Source organism: Bos grunniens, chromosome 12 (assembly GCF_055505025.1).
Source record: "Bos grunniens cultivar Pamir isolate PY7600 chromosome 12, Bosgru_T2T1.0, whole genome shotgun sequence".
Lineage (NCBI taxonomy): Eukaryota > Metazoa > Chordata > Mammalia > Artiodactyla > Bovidae > Bos > Bos grunniens.
The window spans coordinates 32,898,283-32,921,803 of record NC_141176.1 but is presented as its reverse complement, the minus strand read 5'-3'; the positions used below and the strand labels follow the sequence as shown (position 1 = coordinate 32,921,803).

Here is a 23,521-nt window from a genome sequence, read left to right as displayed (position 1 = left end):
TAAACACTAACGACTTGGCAAACAGGCATAGGGACAGGAGGAAAATGTTCAAATGTTCACCTCTGAATTAACTAAGCCATCTCCCCAGCTTCTCAGAGCTCCAACCTTAGTTTTTAAGGGACTCTATAAATAGTGTGATAACTCCAAATAAAAAAGGAGAAGAAAACTAGAGAGAAGGGTGATGACAGTGTAAGAGTTGGAAACAGAGCTCATGGAAAACGGTTCAAGGCACACAACACAGCTGTAAAGTGGCCCAAGACCACAGATCACAGGAGCGTGTGTCGCTGTCCCAGGTCAGCTGAGCCTGCTCTCACCACCACTGATCTCTGAGCAGAGTTCGGAGGTGCTCATCAACCCTTCACAGCCGGAGCCCTGGTTACCTCAGGATCTCAGGGATCTCAATTCTTCATCACTGTAACAAGGCACAGAGATCGGAAATTCCGGCTTTCCTTGGCTTTACTGGAACCTCATTTATTCAGCTTCAGGGAGAAACACAAACTCCACCTTCTGAATTTAGACTGGTGCATACGAAGTAATAAAAATGATACCTTCTTAGAAACTTTTGGTAACACAATCAACAATGGTTTTTGGTATCATATTGAGTTAAAAACATTAGCAGAAAAAAAAAAAAAAATACCACAGAGCTTTGTGCTTAGTCGTGTCCAACTCTTTGAGACCCCATGGACTGCAGCCCACCAGGTCCCTCTGTCTTTGGGGATTTTCCAGGCAAGAATACTGGAGTGGGTTGCATGCCCTCCTCCAGGGGATCTTCCTAACTCCGAGATAGAACCCAGGTTTCCCGCACTGCAGGCGGATTCTTTACCAACGGAGCTACTAGAGAAGCCCCACAGAGCTTTAGGACTCATATCGTATCAAGTATGTTGTTTTACTTGTTTGGAGGTTATTTGCAAAAAAGTTACTTAGGCACAAAAGGGAGAAGGCTGGAATGCTTACACAGGACAAGCTAAAGGTAAGACAGCCTTCAATATAGAAAACACTACTGTTCTAAAGAAGAGAGGTTCTCCCGGGACACTAACAATGGGCACAGCTTTACGACAGTTCAAGACACAAATAAGCTTTGGGGTCTGAACCAGGTAAGAGTGGTTCCCACAGAAAAGGAGCAGTGAGACTGAAGAAAATAGGGTCTGCTCCCCCAGAACTGAAATGAGGCTTCTGATCGCTAGGCAACTCTATATGTAAGTGCAAGCATTTCAGATACTATACAGAAGTCGAGGCTAGACTTCTCAATAACCAAGGGAAATTAAATATTCATTTAACTCTCTTCCCCACGAAACCCCAAATAAAATGACAGTAAAAGAATAGATTATTATTATTTGTAGACTTTTGGATCGCAGCCATTCTGACTGGTGTGAAATGGTACCTCATAGTGGTTTTGATTTGCATTTCTCTGATAATGAGTGATGTTGAGCATCTTTTCATGTGTTTGTTAGCCCTCTGTATGTCTTCTTTGGAGAAATGTCTATTTAGTTCTTTGGCCCATTTTTTGATTGGGTCATTTATTTTCCTGGAGTTGAGCTGTAGGAGTTGCTTGTATATTTTTGAGATTAGTTGTTTGTCAGTTGCTTCATTTGCTATTATTTTCTCCCATTCTGAAGGCTGTCTTTTCACCTTGCTAATAGTTTCCTTTGATGTGCAGAAGCTTTTAAGGTTAATCAGGTCCCATTTGTTTATTTTTGCTTTTATTTCCAATATTCTGGGAGGTGGGTCATAGAGGATCCTGCTGTGATGTATGTCAGAGAGTGTTTTGCCTATGTTCTCCTCTAGGAGTTTTATAGTTTCTGGTCTTACGTTGAGATCTTTAATCCATTTTGAGTTCATTTTTGTGTATGGTGTTAGAAAGTGTTCTAATTTCATTCTTTTACAAGTGGTTGACCAGATTTCCCAGCACCACTTGTTAAAGAGATTGTCTTTAATCCATTGTATATTCTTGCCTCCTTTGTCAAAGATAAGGTGTCCATATGTGTGTGGATTTATCTCTGGGCTTTCTATTTTGTTCCATTGATCTATATTTCTGTCTTTGTGCCAGTACCATACTATCTTGATAACTGTGGCTTTGTAGTAGCGCCTGAAGTCAGGTAGGTTGATTTGCTGGAGAGGGTGTGGAGAAAAGGGAACCCTCTTACACTGTTGGTGGGAATGCAAACTAGTACAGCCACTATGGAGAACAGTGTGGAGATTCCTTAAAAAACTGGAAATAGAACTGCCTTATGATCCAGCAATCCCACTGTTGGGCATACACACTGAGGAAACCAGAAGGGAAAGAGACACGTGTACCCCAATGTTCATCACAGCACTGTTTATAATAGCCAGGACATGGAAGCAACCTAGATGTCCATCAGCAGATGAATGGATAAGAAAGCTATGGTACATATACACAATGGAGTATTACTCAGCCATTAAAAAGAATACATTTGAATCAGTTCTAATGAGGTGGATGAAACTGGAGCCTATTATACAGAGTGAAGTAAGCCAGAAGGAAAAACACCAATACAGTATACTAACGCATATATATGGAATTTAGAAAGATGGTAACAATAACCCTGTGTACGAGACAGCAAAAGAGACACTGATGTATAGAACAGTCTTATGGACTCTGTGGGAGAGGGAGAGGGTGGGAAGATTTGGGAGAATGGCATTGAAACATGTAAAATATCATGTATGAAACGAGTCGCCAGTCCAGGTTCGATGCACGATACTGGATGCTTGGGGCTAGTGCACTGGGACGACCTAGAGGGATGGTATGGGGAGGGAGGAGGGTTCAGGATGGGGAACACATGTATACCTGTGGTGGAATCATTTTGATATTTGGCAAAACTAATACAATTACGTAAAGTTTAAAAATAAAATAAAATTAAAAAAAAAAAAAGAATAGATTAGGTAAAAACTCAAAAGGCTAAAGAAGATGACAAGGGACCAGAGACAGAGCAAACTTAGAGAAAATTTCACTCTTTTAGATGAACAAAATTTGAGGAAACCTTCCAATAGTAAAGATACTAAAAAAGAGGTGGGGGCGGGGGAGTGGAAATAAACTCAAAGGTCTCAGAAACAATCCAGTGAGTGCAAGAAAACCTCGGCAACAACAAAATCTTTGAATAATATCGTAAGAAAAGGAGCAGAAGATATTGTCTCCATGAAACAAGATTAAAAAAAAAAAAAAAACAAGGTAACACTCTAAAAAATGAAACATGCAAAGAGTGGATAAAACAGTTGAAGATACAGTCTAAAATGGAGACTAAGGGAAATGATCAAAAATGGGATAAAAAATAAAAATAAGGAATCAGTCTGTTTCAATATGCAATTAACCATAAAAAAAAAAAAAAAAGACAAAACAGAGACATTACAGTAACAGGAAGAAAACTATCCCAATAATAGTATTGGAAATGACTTAGACCTGAGGGACACACATCATTAGTCTGAATGGGTCAGTAAACAGCACAACAGGGTTCCCATCAAGAGACAGGATGAGATTTCAGAACATTGGGACAGAGAACACCCTTCAGGACTCCCAGACACCCTCTAAAGGGGAAAAGAAGGCACGTTCGTAACAGAGAAAGAGCCAGAATGGCTCTCTTACTGAGAGGCTCTCTCACTTGCTGAGAGGCAAGTGCCCTCTCAGCATCAAGAGAAGCCAGAAAGCACCAGAGCAAGCCCCAAAGACTCTGAAGGATGGGTATACCCTAGGATGGACGTCCAACTGACACTTAGAGACAGATAACCAAACCTGTCTTTGGTACACACGACCTCAGAGTTTATACCTGTGCATACCTCCTTAACAAGTGACTGCGGGCTGTGTTCTGCAAAGCAAGGGAGGAAACCACTGGGAAGGGGTCGGGATGGAGGGAAGGAGTCAAGCGCAGGGGCCGTGCAGGGCAACAGAAGAGAAGCTGCCAGGCACCAGGAGAGCACAGAGGGGGCCTGCTGGGCACAGCTCCGTGGAAACTGACACAAGGTCTTCTTGGCTTTCTTTGGTTCTCTTGAAGACTTTGGTTAAGAATAAGTGACAATTAAGGCCAAGATTAATTTCATACTGGGAGAACCAGGGAAAGTGAAGTTGGGCAGGGATGATGGGAAAAGACAGCAAAGTTCCTGCTTCTATTTCTGCCAAAACAGCAAGTCAGTATACATATACGTGTGTGTGTGTATATATATATATATATATATATATTAATATATTAATAGAAGTATAAGTATCTTATTTACTCTATAAGGACACATTCCAGAAAAAAGAGCCAGAGGATTGATGAGTGGTCTTCTCCAGGGAGGGGAATACAGAAGAGGGTGGGCACTGCTGATTCTCTGTCCAGCACAGACAAAGAAGAGTCCCCTGGCAAGGTGACACCACACACCACTTTATCTGCCCTCCTCAAATGGCACAAGAAATCCATGTGTACATAACGACATGCTAGAACCAAGTTTAATAAAACTTACTTTCGTACCTGTATTATCACATATATATATATATATATATATATATTTAAAATGCCACAGATCCACCTAACAGAATAGTACAATAGCATAAACTACCATGCCAAGCGTGTAAAGATCTGTGTTCTCTGATGATTCAGGAAAGAGTTCAAAATTCTAAAGAAAGTTCTTTAGACTCTATAGACACACAGAGACATTTACAAAACTATATTTATTTCTATCTGTACATGTAGACCACTTATATTTAGACATGTATATAATTCTCAAAGAATCAGATCATTTGGTCTAGGCCATATGAGATTTTGGTTATGAGAAAATTCTGACACAAAATAGAAAAAAAAAAAAATCAGGCTGATAAATTAGAAACTGTTTCAAGACTCTTAAGGCTTCAGGCAGTGCCTCTCTCTCTCCCATTAGAGAGAATTCTGAAATTCCAAGTCGAGTTTCTTGCATTAAATCTGCTGATGCGAATGAACAATTTTCCTTTAATAAATTATGAACTGCATTCATTGTCCTTAAGACTACTTCCAAGCACAATTCTATAGGCTACTTACGTATTAACTTACATTGATACTTACATTGACTAATCCGAAATAGTGCTCGTTGACTGGAAACTGTTCTGGACCAATCTCTTTCTCTAATGCCGAGGCATTGGCGCCCTATGGGACGAAAAGGAGAAATCTCAGTATTCAGGGTATTTTCCCAATACTATCACAGATGCATACACATTACAGAGAGATCCTTAAAATGATTTTGTTTCCTGTAACTACCTAACATTATGGAAAGAAAATAAAGGGTGACAATGAAGAAGAAAGCCTTTTAATAATATGACTTAAAAAAAAAAAAAAAACAGTTTGCAGGAACAGTTGGATCGAGGAATTCTACTAAATCCTGCTCCTTTTCCTACATGATTCTTACGTGATGGATGAGAGCCCCTGCTGTATCTGTGGTCTCATAGGTGCGTGATTTCAGAGACATCATGAAGTTAAACAGGCATACCTTCAGCAACCTAACACTTCTTCAGCAGTGTACGCATGAAAATTTCTCATGCAGAACAAAGGGGGACAAGAATGTTTGCTGAGGGCTTCCCTGGTGGTTCAGTGGTAAGGAATCCACCTGCCAACGCAGGAGACATGGGTTCAATCCCTGGTCCAGGAAAATCCCACGTGCCTTGGAGCAGCTAAGCCCGTGGGCCACAACTCCTGAGCCCGGGTGCTGCCACTACAGAAGCCCGTGCGCCTAGAGCATGTGCACCACCGCAAGAGAAGCCACTGCAGCGAGAAACTAGAGGACAGCCCCTGAGGAAAAGCCTGCGCAGCAACAAAGACCGACACAACACTGCCAAAAATAGATGAATAATATGAAAAAAAACATTAAAAAAAGAACGCTTCCTGAAATCTCACTGATGACAGCACAGCTGACCGCAATCTATGAACAGATGGCCCATAAAATGACAGCATACCACGTAGCTGTCAGAATAAATGAAGCAGAGTTCATTCAAACACACAGGTATTTCTCAAATACATAATACTAGGTACACAAAGAAAAAAGATCAACACAACCACCACCACATATATACACAATAGCGCACGGCAAGGGGGCTGGAGAACGTACACGACACGCACCTGAGTGGGGCCGGAGGAGGCCAGGACGCGGAAGTGAAGGGGGTTAAAGACAAGAGCGGAGAATGAGACGACACCCAACAAAAGAAGGGCCTTGCTCAGACAGTAACCGCGTGCCACGGTCTCAGGAATACGGTCGACACGTCTGTGCATCTGGGGCACCGAAGGAAAAGGGATTGGGGGGACGGGGGTGACAAAGGCCCTGAGCACCGGTGCGTGCCAGCAAATGCACTCCAGACGCAGTCTGAAAGGGAAGTCAGAGCGATTCTGGAGACAGAGTAGCTGTTAACTTCAAAATTCCCCAGAAAACACAGGACCAGATGAATACAACTGACACTACCCACAAAACAGCCGAACGCTGCCTTGTGTACGAAGCCGCGGACAGGACGACACGCACACGGCGCCTCCCCGGGGACAGCCGCACTCAACAGCACCCGGTGCCCAGCGTGCCCCTGCTGCCTCCTGAGCCTGGAAGCCCGGCCCTTTGTCAGGTGGCGCCTCCTTGGCTTCCTGACATGCCAGGCCTGAAAATAAGGCCTGACGGAAGGAACCAGGCAGGCTGGTGGTCAAGCTCGACCAAAGCAAGACATTTGCCTGAATACATTTCAGCCGCCCAGCACCTGTATTTATACATGACGTTTACTTGTTTAAGACATACTATTTAGCTTTATATAAGACCTTGATATAAGCCCTAGCTCACAGATACTATTTAAATTTGGCATTCCATGCACTTTTTAATAATAACACGAAATTCAGTTATGACAGCAACTTCAAGATCCACTGAACCAGAGCCCTTTGTGGGGAGCCTACCAGCCCACTGTCCACACCACCAGCTCAAGTGTCTTGTCACGGAATTTCCTCGCGTGTGCTGAAAACTATCACTAAGAATTCAAACTGATACTGGTGTCATTCAAACAAGTATAACCTCTTTCCATACACACATACACAAAAGCTAGAAAAGGTGCTATTGTCAAAGGACATCTACTTGGAACAGTAAAAGCCAGCAGGCACACCCAAGGAAAGCATTTCTCGCCCTTAGGGTGAATCAAGAACCCAGCATGCCAGGCTTCCCTGTCCTTCCCTGTCTCCCAGAGCTTGCTCAAATTCATGTCCATTGCATCAGTGATGCCTTCCAACCATCTCACCCTCTGTCCCCCGCTTCTCCTCCTGCCCTCAATCTTTCCCAGCATCAAGGTCTTTTGCGATGAGTCAGCTCTTTGCATCAGGTGGCCAAATTGTTGGAGCTTCAGCTTCAGCATCAGTCCTTCCAATGAATATCCAGGGTAGACTTCTTCAGCAATTTTCCAAATCCCAGCTCTAAGCTCATCTGTTGGGTGTTCAAGGAATCCCTTACACCAACTTAGGTTTTCACAGCTAAAGGTCAGAAAATTTCTAAAGTCTCTTCTAACTCAACATTCTATCATGTCTAATCACTTTTATCCACACTTCTGAGGACATTACTAGATTCACACAAAACTCTAGGAACTCCAAGTCAACCAGCACATGACAAGCACCATAGATGGTTATAGATGGAGTAAGGGCAGCAGACTGCAATGGGAAGTACAGAGAGCACGGAACTTACGGACGTGAGCGTTAAGTTAAGGTACAGCGCAGTAAACTATACCTTAGTGCAGCGCGATGACACCGCGGCGCTGATTCTGTGAATGTGCGGGAGGACAGTCTCATGGCAGGAATTCAAGACTCTCTTGCAGAAACGACCAGAGCACATTCCTGCCTCTAGCCAAACGCTAACTACAAAGGCAGGGTGTAGACAGAGCAATCCAGTGGCTGATGAGTGGTTCTTTTTTTGTTTTTAATTTAGAAGTGTTTTCAACACTGTAGTTAGACATTAATTGGTTAAAAAATTAATAATAAAGAAAAAAACCCCACCAAGTTGAAAATGTGCTATACAATTTTTTTTAGTACATTTACAAGAGTTCTCAAACACCATCCCCTGAAGATTCTAAGATTCTGTTGAAGGTTGCCAAACCCTATCACGTCAAGTAATAGTCCATCCAGCAGCCCAAAATTTAAACTGAGCCTAGAACCTGTCAACATCCAACAGGGATGGCTCTGAACAGTCTCCCATCCCCACATTTGAGAAATATGTTCCTACTGCAATTAACAACACTGCGTGAAATCATGATTCTTCACTGGGACAAAGGGAAGAAATGCTGGCACTCTCAGGAATCTCTGCTCTAAAGCCATGGGGATCAGGAATGTCATCTGTTTTGTCTGAGAACACAACACACTGAAGGAAGAAAACATTCTTTCTGACTCTTCCGTTACCACGTAAGATTATTTTAGACTCAGGACCTATTGCTACAAATTCATCACGAAGAAGTGATTAGATATTTATGACCCTCCTGATGAAAACAACCAAAAAGTGGATGAACTTTTTAATTAAAAAAAAATATATATATAGTAATTTAGTGAGCTGGTGAGAAAATAAGAAATCTGCAGAAACCAAAAATCAAGTGATGGGAGAACCTGAGAGATGAGCAAATGCCAAAGACGGATTTCATGAGGAGGCACGTGCCGACACCAGCGACCCGAGCACCCCACACTGATGGCCGGATCGAACGGGGCACGGAGACCAGGGCTGAGGCTCAGGGCCCGCTCAAGACGGGGACCAGCAGGAGACCCAAGCACGGCAAGGGAGCCAAGAGGGCTGTGTCTTCAGCAAAGGCGGAACAAGAAATAACCCTGCACCACAAGAGGAGATGGCAAAAGAACCTGCAGGACTTGTCCATGGCCTGGGGGTGGGAGAGACGACCAGTATCTTCCCAACATCATAACCACAAGCTGGCCCCCATCAAAGCTTGTGACCCAGATTCACACACACAAACAAAATCAGGCAGGAAATGTAATTCAACAAGGTCCTAAGCGGATGGTGCCCACAACTAGCAAACAGTGGAATTACAGACTCATTCCAGAAGACAAATTCAATCCACCCACAAGGAATTCCCGCAAGTAAAACTCCCAAGAGATTGAGTTCACAGTCAAAAATCACACATACACACAAAAGCAGAAAAACAAAGCACCATGTGTAAAAACCAGTGAAAATACAGACAGAAGAATTAAGACTCAAGATGCTAAACATCAGAAATATTTCAGACATGACATAAAGCAAATGGTTGGTATATACAAAGAAACAGCAAAAGCCTGATTATAAGAACAAATGTCAGAATTTAAAGCCTAAGCTGATTTGTTTTTAAAGAATCAAATAAAACTTCCAAATCTGAAAATCATAATTGAAAGTAAAAAACTCAATGGTAATTATGGAGACAGTTTAAAAAAAAAAAAAGCTCCAATACTTTGGCCACCTGATATGAAGAGCCAACTCACTGGAAAAGACCCTGGATGCTGGGGATGACAGAGGATGAGATGGTTGGATGGCATCACTGACTCAATGGACTTGAGTTTGAGCAAGCTCCGGGAGTTGGTGATGGACAGCCTGGCATGCTGCCATCCATGGAGTCATGAAGAGTCAGACACGACTGAGCAACTTAACAACACACTGCTGCTGCTAAGTCACTTCAGTCGTGTCCGACTCTGTGCGACCCCATAGACGGCAGCCCACCAGGCTCCCCCACCCCTGGGATTCTCCAGGCAAGAACACTGGAGGGGGTTGCCATTTCCTTCTCCAATGCATGAAAGTGAAAAGTGAAAGTGAAGTCGCTCAGTCGTGTCCAACTCCTAGTGACCCCATGGACTGCAGCCTACCAGGCTCCTCCATGTCCATGGAGGTTTTCCAGGCAAGAGTACTGGAGTGGGGTGCCATCGCCTTCTCCTAACAACACCCTGGCCTGGCCTAGTCCAATTCTTAAAAAACTGAGTGTCTCACCGAAAATTAACCACCAACCCATGTGAAAGGAGAGAAGTAGAAACTGTAAGGATACCTTCTGTTTACTGATAAAGATACTATGTTTTGAGGACACAGCTGCAAATAGGAAAAAAGAAAACCAGTCGGGAGATGGCTCTTCTGAAGGACAACGTTTACACAGTCAACCATGGAAAACACATCTGACCGCCCTGCATCCTGCCGTTGAGAGAAAGAAACAATTACACAAAAGCAAAGTGACACCCAGGAATGTTTTCAAGGCAGTAAATTAAGGAAATCTCTTCTACCATCTAAAGCTCGACTATGATTAAAAAATGGTTATCTGTGAAGATGTATTTGGAAAAGCTAATTATGTTCAGTGTACACTGCTTAAGAAAATAGCAAACTTTATACATTTTAGCAAGAAATAAAAAGGGATGAAAATGTAAAAGATCAACACCTCCATATAGGAAATGGACTTATCAAGAACACAGTCGTCTGTCTGTATCTGTGGGGAACTGGTTCCAGGACCTCCACAGATCCCAAAACCCAAGGATGCGCAAACCCATCATGCAAAACAATGCGGTTCTTGCATATGACCCATGAGCCATCTCTCGAGGTCATGTCACACCTAGTGCAGTATAAATGCCATGTGAACAGCTGCCAGCACACGGCACATTCAAGTTTTGCTTTTACGAACTTTCTGGGACTTTGTTCACAAATGTTTTCGATCCTGGGAGGCGGAACCCACAGATACCGAGGGCCGGCACTTCCTTCTTTCCATTAGACAGCTTACAGTTCTTTATACTAGATAGCCTGTATTTAATACAAATATGAGAAAACACATTTCCCCCACTGTTGTGTTTCAAGTCCTATCTTGAAATCCAGCATTTATCATTCCCAGTTTAATACTGAAGAGGGTCAGATCAGGTCGGGAGCCAAAGGAGAACTGCCAAAACAGGCAGGAAAGGCTTCCTGAAGATCAAAGAAGCAAGTGACCCTACAAACCGAGAACAGTGCGGGAGGCACAGGAAGAGGCGAGGTAGGATGTGGACAAAGCAAGGAGGAAGTGATGAGTGCGGGCAGGAAAGGGGTGAATCCAGAGTGAGATGTGAGAAGCAAGCTCCTGTCTCCCAAACCAGAAGATGGAGAAGGGAGACAAGGCTGAGAGCCCACGACTGTTCCCCTGGAAGATGCCATACCCCGACGCTAAACCAGAGACGCCATGCCCCAACGCTAAACCAGGTATGCCGTGCCCCGACGCTAACCCAGACACTGTACCCCGACACTAAACCAGAGACAACAAACATTTTCATGAGAAAACCATTTCCATACTCTCAGTCTCAGGCATCCTAAAAGTCATCCCAAAGCAGTAGTCCTCCAGAAAAGATGAACCTCAGTAAGCATCTGAGAACCAAAAAGGTCGCAGCCCTCAGTAGGTAGCAGAGTATCACAACCGCTGTTCCCTTTTCCGTGACGCTGAAGAGGTCACAGTGCCTCTCCCTACCGAGAGAGTAAACAGTGGTTTGTGAGACTTCTGTTCCAATATTCAAGTACACATATATTAGGTCTAACTGCCAAACCGCTCAATCAGAAAACGGGGACCAATGTTTTCCCACTTACAAAAGCGTGAACCCCTCTGTTTTCCCCAAATCCTGTGTTACAGTAAAATGGACTATGTGAGAAGTCCCTCACACTCCTGCAAGGAAAATCACCATCCAGCTACAACGTATTATTAAGCTGAAGTGAAATCAAAACTATGTAAATTATTGACTGACTGAATTATTCTGTTACTGTAACAACAGGGTTCATACTCCAGATTCCAGGGGCTAACTGTAATAAAGACTAAAATTATCATCAAACCGAAATAGTTGTTAGACACAGAAAGGAACTGACTGCAGCTGGCAGCACGCGGAGTCCTGTCCAAAACACCCCGCAGAATGGAAAGACGTCACAGAGGAGACACAGGGGGAAGTTCCTGGGGTCAGGCCCTCCACCACCACTGTTCAGCTAAAAAACCCTCAGCATTAACTATGTCAGAAGACTTAAAACCACAGGCTTTAAAACCCTTCGGAAAAAATGAGGGGAGAATACTTTCTCATTTTATGAAACCAGCATCACCCTGACTCTGAAGCTAGACTAAGACACTAAAAACTACAGGCGCTATCCCTTATGAATACAGATGCAGAAACCTCAACAAAGCACTAGTGAACCGAATTCAGCAATGCACTAAAAGGATTACCGACCATGACCAAGTGGGATAAACACCCGGAATAAAGCACTCTTACAACCCAAGAACAAAAAAAACAACCCAACCAAAAAACAGGCAAGTGACTCAAACTGACATTTCTCCAAAGATGATGCACAAATGGCAAACAAGCACATTTAAAGATGCTCAGTATCACTACTCACTAGGGAAATGCAAATCGAAATCACAGGGTGCCGCTTCACACCCATCAAACTGGCCAGAATCAAGGGGGGAAACAGAACAGGCATTGGTGAGGATGTGAAGAAACGTAGTGGTTCCTCCAAAAATTTAATATGGCATTCCCATATGGCTCAACAATTTCAATCCTAGGTATATATCCAAAAGGTCTGCAAACAGGAAGGTCAACATTCACAGCAGTATTAGTCATTAAAGGCAAAAGGTAGAAAGAACCCCAAATGCCCATCAAGAGAGGAACAGATACACAAACCGTGGACTAATGCAATGGAGTATCATTGAGCCATAAGAAGAAATGAAGTACTGATTCATGCCACGACATGCATAAACTTTGAAAACATTATGCTAAGTGAAGTAAGAGGACCCAGACCCAAGAGGACAAATAGTGTAGGATTCCATTGACATGGAACACCTCTACTGGGCAAATTCACAGAAGACAGAAAGTAGATTAACTTTAGATTAAGCAAAGTCTGCAGACAGGGAGGAATGGGGAGTTCTACTGTGGCCATGGAGCTCCGGCTGGGGTGATGAAAACATTCTAGAATATGACAGCATTGACAGCTGCCACAACATGGCAAATGTAATTAATGTTACTGAAATCTATACATAAGATTAACTGAAGTGGCAATTTTTTTTTTTTGTTATATATATCTGACCACAATTTTAAGAAAAGGACTTCATGATCAAGGGTCAAGGCTGTTACACTGGGATCCCAAGACAAGAGTTAATTACGCATCCCCCCCCACCATTGTTTTCCTGGAGGGCAAGTCACTACTGAAATCCATAATTTCTTGGGTTAAAAAAACCTCACCATGAGGATCAGATAAGGCCAAGCATTGCTTGTTTAGTGTCATAAGCCCAAAAGATGAGTTAAACCTTGAAGCAAACAATACCTACCTTCCACTGCTCTGACTGAGCTAGCTACAAGAGTGCAAAATAAAGACATAGGGAAAATTCCGGGAGGCACTGCTGTCTGAGGAAAGACGAGGACAGCAGGGCAGAGAGCAAGTGTGGTCCAGATGCCCAACAGTGAGAGGCTGAGTGACTCCCAGTGTCATGTGCGGCACTGCTGAAAAACCTCAAGAGAACTCACCTTTCAAAATAAACACAGGCTTACCTGTTTTTTTGTTTTTGTTTTCTTTTTTTATTTTATTTTATTTTATTTTTAAACTTTACATAATTGTACCTGTTTTAAATACAACTAGAACACAATGTTCCAAATGCAGGGAGAAATCGGAGTGGGAGCCTGAGTTTGGGAATGCTACAGAGATCCTATGTGGGGGCCGGGAATCGGGGACAGAGTCTGAGCCCAAGCTCAGCACCACCTCCGGACAAGTCACCAAGGCTGGTGTGGTCTCTGCACCTCCTAATACAGGAAAACACCTACTCTGCCAAGCTCATGGGGCTGGAAAGCAAACAAAGAGAGTGAAGCTGCCCTTTGTAAGGCTATCAGAAGCATCAGTCACTCAAGTGATGGTTTCAACCAAACGGAACAACACAACGGAAAATTCCAACAGAAGACAGCGAACTACCTCACTTGTACTTTGTTTGGGAAGCTACTGGGCAGGTTAAAGAAAACACATAGCTCTTTATCCCAAAGTCTTAAGTTAGCACCCCCTGGTCAGTTGTAATAAATACTAGAACAAGCACCAAATCCCTTTTGTGTGCCTCATGTAACACCTTATTTAATAAATACTGCAAGCTCATACACTGAACACAATGCAAAGTGCAGAGGGTAGAGGGTAAAAGCAAGGTGTTATTGGTCGCCCCCTCCCTTCAGTTCCTTTCCCCAGAGACACCGGCTGCTAACAGCTTGGTTTCAGCTCTACAGTGGTTATTATCACAGCTGTAAATTACAGATGTCTCGTCACCAGCTTTAAACCTGCTCTGCAAATGTGAAACTGGCACGCACACGCCTCCGGTTCTCCTTCCCCACACCACCTCCCAGTTTTTATTATGAATTACTGGGTATAAGATTGCTTTAGGGAATCTAGTAATTCTATATTTAACTCTCTAGCCAGATTCACCAATCTCATAAAATAGGTAAATTACTGCTGTGAAACTCTCCTTCTATGTCCCTCCTTCCTCCCCATCCCTACTACCTGTTTACCTGGGCAAAGGCTGGACCACTCACATTTGCTTCTGTGACAATTCACCCACCACACTTCACTCACAACATAGGAGCTCCACAGACAGCGGCTTGGAGGGCAGCCAATGCTGCCCGGGGAGCTCAACTCGAAAGCAGACAAAAAGACGTTGAGTAACTTCGACGTAAGAAAATGTGAGTTACAAAGGCGGCCAAACTTTACAACTATCAAAAAAAAACATTGATGCGACAAAGTTCAGGAAAGTCAACAAGAAAAAACCTAAGGAACAGACACATGGCCCTTGGACATTTAACTATTGTCACTTAAAGGAGAATCTTTCAAGTTTCCCGTTCTCCTTCTCCCTCCCCGGTTTCCCTTAAGTGTCTGGAAACCCCTGCTTAGCAGATCCAACTTGTGAAAGAAAGATGGCCAGCATCTGCATCTCTGATTGGGATTCCTCCCCACTGGTCCTGAAAGAGCTGGGAGGGACAGGGAGGCAGAGCGCCGGGGGGCGTGGCAGGGGGTGGCTGCACCCTGGGCTGGCCTTAGGTCTGTGGGGACCCAGCCCATCACATGCCGGTCCCTGCTCTCTCCCCAGCCCTCACGGCCAGTCCACCCACCCCCAGACAGAAGGTCAGCCACTCTCTGCAAAGACCAGGTCTCTGGCCTGACCCCATGTGCCCACTACTCTGTGTCAATAGGAAGCGAGAAGGCTCCCTGACCCAGCTCTCCCAAGCCAGAGGCTAGATGCGATTACCATGGTGACGGCATCACAGCCACAGCCAACCATGAACGGCAGATTCCAAGTTCAAGCTTCCACAGGAGCTCTCTGGGGAGGACCACAGCTGGCTGGTCTGTTTTTTGCTTCTTTTCTTTCCCATCACTACTTTCCAGTCCTCTAGGAATCCCTCAAAGGATCTGGTGCATCGGTAACGCCGCTCACCCTCTAGCTCTATTGCAGTTCAATAGACAAAGCACCAATAGCCAGCCACTCAGCACATGCACGCAGACACACCTTTCTTTGACTCCCACAGATGGTGCCACTGAAGAAGCAGACATGCATGTGCTCACACTGGCCACAGGGTCCTTTATAGCAGATCTTGTAAGAGTTTTTATATTAACAAGTATTATATCACTTCCAGTAGTCTACGCTCCACATGACACTAATATATCTAAATCCTATAACAAGCTCTGCTAATAAACATCTACAGTCATGAAAGGAGTCCTTCTTGGTGCTAAACCAATCTGAGCAGAAACTCACACCCCACAGCAAAGGCTGTTCCATTCAGACCGCTGTTTCCTGAAGTCACTTCCAACAATGCTTTCTTATTACATCCAGAAATGTAAAAGAAACTCATAGATCCATTATCTACTTCAGAATAGTTTTTATAAATTAGAACAAATTTGAAAACTTATTAGTCACACTGACTGTGTCACCACACTCCAAAGAAGGACTAAAGGACTGCTCTTTATAGTGATGCTGATTCCCACGGGATAGAACATGGAGAGAAGCAGTGTGCAGACCAAAGGTGACTCAACTTCAAAAATATCCTTATCCCATTTGGTTTGCCGTCTAGAATCATCTTCCATTATATTCTGAAACTGACACAGAGGTGGGGAACAGGTCTCCTCTATTCAGTCTGAGGAGGGAAACGTGAGTCCCAAGGTGAGCACACACATCACCTGCCCAGACACATGGTGCTCCCTCCCCCAAATCCCAAAGAATAGGGACCTGCTCTCCATTCAGGTCCCCTTAAGTCTTTCCTACTACCAAAAATACTCTCACAGTTACTTCCTTCTGAACAGCGAAGAGTAAGCCGAGGAAGTCTGAAACAACCCCAACAAACAGTAATTCTAATTCCTCTAGAGAAGAAGTAAGGAACTTGAACACAACTTGAACATAATTTTGTAATGCTAGAGACGTGATCTCATTACAGAATGTGATGGATGTTCTGCTGCTGCTGCTGCTGCTAAGTTGCTTCAGTCGTGTCTGACTCCGTGCGACCCCATGGACTGCAGCCTACCAGGCTTCTCCATCCATGGGATTTTCCAGGCAAGAACACTGGAGTGGGTTGCCATTTCCTTCTCCAATGCATGAAAGTGGAAAGTGAAAGTGAAGTCGCTCAGTCGTGTCCGACTCTTAGTGACCCCATGGACTGCAGCCTACCAGGCTCCTCCATCCATGGATTTTCCAGGCAACAGTACTGGAGTGGGGTGCCATTGCCTTCTCCCGATGGATGTTCTAACAAAGCTTTAAAATCACTTTTACAGGGAGCTGCCCTGGGGGTCCAGTGGCTAAGACTCCAAGCTCCCAATGCAGGGAGCCCGGGTTCGATCCCTGGTCTGAGAACTAGATGCCACATGCCACAACTAAGACCCAGTGCAGCCAAATAAATAAAATAAATAGTCTTTTAAAAATCACTTTTATAAAGGAAAGACTAGGTCAGCAATTAGTGATATATTATGTGGGGTATCAGCAAACAAGCAGACGAAAAACAGTGCTCCATTCTGTGAACAGGAACGCCATCCCAAGCCACAGTATCCACCAGTGTCATAAAGAGAGACTTACACGTGATGCACTTAAACAAGAGAGGAGATGCCATGCAGACAAGCTGGGCCGGATGACACAAACACATCAGGAACAAAACACTGCTGCTAGAGGTACCTACAAGCAGCCTGAAGATGAACGAAGAGGCATCATACAGTGAATGAAAACATTCATAGTTTTTTTTTTTTTTTATCTCAGATCTCTAAGTGTAACAAAATTTATCAATTGAATACAGGAAATGCTTTATGGTCTCAGCTGCACCACCAAACATTTACATAAACACTTAGCCACTGAGGTCTATGAAAGACACAAATCCTAAGATATCGGCTGGTCTCTACGGAGGATACAATCATACGTCAACAAGTGCAGCCAGGAGCACACTGGGGAGGGGGCCAGGACACATGTCTCCCCACCCAGAACACATGAGCTTTGTGTGAACAGGGTTCCTTCCGGCTAGAACTCAGGCAGGATTCCGTCTAGGAATCCTCCCACCACAGGCCTGAGTTACTGCGGAGTCTTGTTATCAAAGGACTGCTTCGTCATCATGAGTCTATGTGGAAAGCGATAGGGATTCTGAAATGACTTTGCACACGTGTGTGTAGCTGCCTACCCACTTGGCACCACCAGGACAAAGCAAGATGTGGACGAGGCGATCCCTATTTGCAGGGAACCCACAGCGTAGGAGAGGAGAACCAGGGCCCAACAGGAAAAGTTAATTTCAGTGATAACATGGTACCTGGGGTTCACCTCAAAATAACCCAGGAGGTGTACAGCAGGTGGGAAGGAAGAAGACAGGCTGGTCAAGAGACACTCTGGGCTGCAGACAGCAGATGGTGCACGGCGGCACGCGACATGAAGCGTTGACCCGAGAGACGTCTGTTTTTCTTTAGGAAAGAAGACTGTGCTTGGTTAAAACAGAATGGGAAACATGATGAACTGCCAAAGAAGTGATTCAGATAACGGATTCATTTAGACAGAGGTGGCCCCTTCACAGAAAATAATCACAAGTAGGACATTTACCAAGCAAGGGGAGAAACAGGCCTCAGTCAGGCTGACTTCACACTGACAAGCTGCTGGGAAGGCATCACTGTGGTGGACAGAGTTAAAGGGCTCCCCTTGACTGCAGGAAGGGCCAGCAACTTGCTTCTAACCAACAGAATCTGACGAAGGTCATGGGATGACAATTCTTTGGTTATAGAAGACTCTGCACCGCTCCCTGGCGTGCTGTCTGACTCACTGACTGGCTCTGAAGGAACAGGCTGCCAGGAGCTGAGAGGACCATCCCAGGACAGAGAGGGGCCACGTGGAGGGGAGGGCTACATGGAGGAGGGCTCCCATGGAGAGGTCTCAGAGCCAGGAACTGGAGGCGGCCTCTCAGTGCTGAGGGTTGTCTCCTACAGACAGCCGGCCAAAAGCCAGGCCCCTCCAACCTGTGCCCTCTGCAAGGCTGCAGTTGGTGCCCTGGCCAGAGGTCAGTTCCCATCAGAGCCTCACCTGGCAGTGGGTCTGCTCGATGACAAACGCATGCTGGTTTAAGCTGCGAACTTTGTGACAATCCTCAATTCTGAAGCTCTACATTTGTCACAGTTTGTGCAGTGTTTGCCCCTTTAGTTTTGCCATCGTTCTGTCTCTTGAGTTTAAAGAAACACTGATTCTGGAACCCCAGGATACAACAGAGAGATCAACGTTGACCCTGCAGAAGGACGACGGTGCCCTGCTCTGCCTGAGACGGTGTGGGCCAGGTGTCAGCACACATTTCAGTCCCAGAGGGCCCCAGGTGAGACGAGAACACAGCCTTGTATTCACATTCTACACCTTAAATCATTATCTTCCCAAGCACGACTGCACCTTTCATTCTTTTCAGTTTGCTCCAGCTGAACACCCTACATATCTCTATCTATTACCGTTAACATTCTGCTGGACTTTGCCCAGATTAATGATTTCTTTGGTAAAGAAGTTCAGCGTACAGATCAAAATACCAACATTTAAGCTTGCAGACACATTCAACAGAGCTTTCCTTAGTTTACATCTAATGGAGGAAGATTCATTTCTTTAATGCTGATACATCCAATATCCCTACCACAGTAGTAAGGTTCCTCCAGCTCGCGCTACACACGTGTATAAAATTGTTTCTAAAAAAAAATAAAAAATAAAATTGTTTCTAAAACAGTTGTTCTTAGATAAAACTTTAATGTCAGAAACCTCTTTAGAAAGACAGAGCTTTCCTACAGCAATTTCATATACGCAGTTGAAGTCACTCAGTCATGCACGACTCTCTGCGACCCCATGGACTGTAGCCTACAGGGCCTCTCTGTCCATTGGATTGTCCTGGGAAGGGTACTGGAGTGGGTTGCCATTTCCTTCTCCAGGGGATCTTCCTGGCCAGGGATCGAATCCAGATCTCCTGCATTGCAGGCACACACTTTACCATCTGAGCCACCAGGGAAGCCCTAGGCCCACTTTATTTTATGTGGTACATGCATGCTAAGTCTCTTCATTTGCGTCCAACTCTTTGTTACCCCTGCTGGACTGTAGCCCACCAGGCTCCTCTGTGCATGGAATTCTCCAGGTAAGAACAGTGGAGTGAACTGCCATGCCCTCCTCCAGCGGACCTTAGGATATATATAAACGCAGGTGAAGTCACACACAGGTACTGCGTTGTGCATGAGAGACAGCATTAGAAAACTGCCACGGCTTGTCACAGGTGAGGAATGGACCTGTCAGGTCGAAGGAAGCCCTGATTTTGAGATGATCCATCAGAATCTGCCCACTTAGAATTCAATTCCTTTATTGAACACATAACTTTTAATTGAAAGGTTAATTTCTCCCACTAGAACCTAAACCAAGAAAGAGCTAAGTATAACTCAGAACCACCACAGAGAGATGGCCCTACCCCCCAGTGGCAAGTGCTCTGATGCCTCAGACTTTCCAACTGCCGATGATGCCTGACACCAAGCAACTCCATCATGTCCTGGGCAGACCCTTCCCAGGGTCTGTCCCTCCCTTTCCACTCACCCCAAAACTGCCTGAATTTTGACTAAGGATTTCCACCTGAAATAAAAAGGTAATGTGCAGACAGGTCAAGCGAAGTACTACTATGTTATTAAAATTCACCTTGCTGATACAGGAAGTTCATAACTTGATTGAGTATATAGTCAGCCATGAATACACAGGGTTCCTCGAGGACTACTTGAGAGCTGAAGAAGGGAGCTAACATTTACTGAACCAGATCCCTGATATACCATCTCATTTACTCCTCCTAGAAACCTCATGTGTGTGTGCTCAGTCGCTTAGTTGTGTCTGACTCTTCGCCACCACATGGACTCTAGCCTGCCAGGCTCCTCTGTCCATGGGATTTCCTGGGGAAGAACACTGGAGTGGGTTGTCATTTCCTTCTCCAGAGGATCTTCCCAAGCCAGGGATCGAATTCACGTCTGCTACATAGCCAGGTGGGTATTTTACCACTGAGCCACCTGCGAGCCCCCCAGTAACCTCAGAGCAGTGCTTCTGGACAACCGGTTAAGTGAGACAGTTATAAACCAAGACTCTGGACCCAGACTCAAGGGATCTGAACCCTAGATCTGCATGACGGTAGGAAAACTCCTTCAGCTTTTTATGCCTCAGTTTGCTTCCCTGTTGGCTCAGGTGGTAAAGATCAGATCAGATCAGATCAGATTAGTCGCTCAGTCGTGTCCGACTCTTTGCGACCCCGTGAATCGCAGTATGCCAGGCCTCCCTGTCCATCACCAACTCCCGGAGTTCACTGAGACTCACATCCATCGAGTCAGTGATGCCATCCAGCCATCTCATCCTCTGTCGTCCCCTTCTCCTCTTGCCCGAAATCCCGCCCAGCATCAGAGTCTTTTCCAATGAGTCAACTCTTCGCATGAGGTGGCCAAAGTACTGGAGTTGCAGCTTCAACATCATTCCCTCCAAAGAAATCCCAGGGCTGATCTCCTTCAGAATGGACTGGTTGGATCTCCTTGCAGTCCAAGGGACTCTCAAGAGTCTTCTCCAACACCACAGTTCAAAAGCATCAATTCTTCGGCGCTCAGCCTTCTTTACAGTCCAACTCTCACATCCATACATGACCACAGGAAAAACCATAGCCTTGACTAGACGAACCTTTGTTGGCAAAGTAATGTCTCTGCTTTTGAATATGCTATCTAGGTTGGTCATAACTTTCCTTCCAAGGAGTAAGCGTCTTCTAATTTCATGGCTGCAGTCACCATCTGCAGTGATTTTGGAGCCCAGAAAAGTAAAGTCTGACGCTGTTTCCACTGTTTCCCCATCTATTTCCCATGAAGTGATGGGACCGGATGCCATGATCTTCGTTTTCTGAATGTTGAGCTTTAAGCCAACTTTTTCACTCTCCACTTTCACTTTCATCAAGAGGCTTTTTAGATCCTCTTCACTTTCTGCCATAAGGATGGTGTCATCTGCATATCTGAGGTTACTGATATTTCTCCCAGCCATCTTGATTCCAGCTTGTGTTTCTTCCAGTCCAGTGTTTCTCATGATGTACTCTGCATAGAAGTTAAATAAGCAGGGTGACAATATACAGCCTTGACGTACTCCTTTTCCTATTTGGAACCAGTCTGTTGTTCCATGCCCAGTTCTAACTGTTGCTTCCTGACCTGCATACAAATTTTTCAAGAGGCAGATCAGGTGGTCTGGTATTCCCATCTCTTTCAGAATTTTCCACAGTTTATTGTGATCCACACAGTCAAAGGCTTTGGCATAGTCAAGAAAGCAGAAATAGATGTTTTTCTGGAACTCTCTTGCTTTTTCAATGATCCAGTGGATGATGGCAATTTGATCTCTGGTTCCTCTGCCTTTTCTAAAACCAGCTTGCACATCTGGAAGTTCACGGTTCACATATTGCTGAAGCCTGGCTTGGAGAATTTTGAGCATTACTTTACTAGCGTGTGAGATGAGTACAATTGTGCGGTAGTTTGAGCATTCTTTGGCATTGCCTTTCTTTGGGATTGGAATGAAAACTGCCCTTTTCCAGTCCTGGGCCACTGCTGAGTTTTCCAAATTTGTTGGCATATTGAGTGAAGCACTTCCACAGCATCATCTTTCAGGATCTGGAATAGCTCAACTGGAATTCCATCACCTCCACTAGCTTTGTTCATAGTGATGCTTTCTAAGGCCCACTTGACTTCACATTCCAGGATGTCTGGCTCTAGGTCAGTGATAACACCATAGTAATTATCTGGGTCGTGAAGATCTTTTTGTACAGTTCTTCTGTGTATTCTTGCCATCTCTTCTTAATATCTTCTGCTTCTGTTAGGTCCATACCATTTCTGTCCTTTATTGAGCCCATCTTTGCATGAAATGTTCCCTTGGTATCTCTAATTTTCTTGAAGAGATCTCTAGTCTTTCCCATTCTGTTGTTTTCCTCTATTTCTTTGCATTGATCGCTGAAGAAGGCTTTCTTATCTCTTCTTGCTATTCTTTGGAACTCTGCATTCAGATGTTTATATCTTTCCTTTTCTCCTTTGCTTTTCGCTTCTCTTCTTTTTCCACCTGCAATGCAGGAGACCTGGATTTGATCCCTGGGTTGGGAATATCCCCTGGAGAAGAGCACAGCTACCCATTCCAGTATTCTGGCCTGGAGAATTCCATGGACTGTATAGTCCATGGTGTCACAGAGTCAGACACGACTGAGTGACTTTCACTTTCACTTTTCCCACCCGTAAAGGAAAACAACAGTTCCGACCCCACAGAACTACCATGAAAACTAAATGGATTCATGTATGCAAAGGGCTTAGAATAATGACAAGTATGCAGTCAGCACTACCCAGCTATTACGCACATTATGTGGGGCCCACTTTATACAGAAAATAAACTCAAGGGTTGAAGGCAATAGGCCCATGACTGTAACTAATAAATGGCAGAGGGGAAAGCGCAACTCGGGTAAGAATCACAGAGCTCCCCCTCCTCATCACACCCCCTTCCCAATGTCAGGTCCACCTCAGATCACTAGCGAAGTGCAAGACCTTCCCCAGGGAGTCTTCTTGAAAAACAACAGGCAGCAAAAACATGAGACTGAGTCCCACCTTCCCAGGTGGCAACAGCAGCCCCTCTGCATGAACCACATGTCATAATGTGGCTGAACCACAGTAACACTCAGGCTAAAACAGGCCTTATCCCTTTGGCTAAGGAACTAAATTATATACACTGTTTCCGCTGGAGAGTCAATGAGCACCAACTGACTGACAAGACCTCTGGAAATCAGTCTGCTGGCTGGAGACTTCCTACATAACCACTCTCTTCCAATGCTTGCCATTCCAGTTTGGCAGCTTTTCAGAAGGAAGGACAAATTAATAATAATGTACACTAGCTCCCATTGAGCTTCAAACTAAACCATGATGCTTAAGGAGTTCATTCAGAATCTGCGCATCACTGTGAAATATCAGGACGTCAGATTTAGCTCCCCTGCACCACATACTTATTGTAAAGGGCCAGTTGTCAAAAGGTTCTTTTTAAACTCCAAAACTGTAAATCTGTAATTCTAAACTCTGGTTGTCAGAAGAGAGAATGAGA

At 44.6% G+C, this 23,521-nt stretch overlaps 1 protein-coding gene across 3 annotated transcripts in view; it reads right to left on the bottom strand.

The window, feature by feature from the left end:
- Positions 1-23,521, bottom strand: part of USP12 (ubiquitin specific peptidase 12) — a 59,946-nt gene that overhangs the window by 22,575 nt on the left and 13,850 nt on the right. For 2 of the 3 annotated variants that reach the window (XM_086329653.1, XM_086329652.1), the window contains exon 2: positions 5,025-5,105. In XM_086329653.1, coding sequence (XP_086185779.1) covers positions 5,025-5,105 — 81 coding nt within the window. Of the gene's footprint in view, positions 1-5,024; positions 5,106-7,692; positions 7,813-23,521 lie in introns of those variants that run through there. The other variant, XM_086329655.1, reaches the window with a different exon arrangement.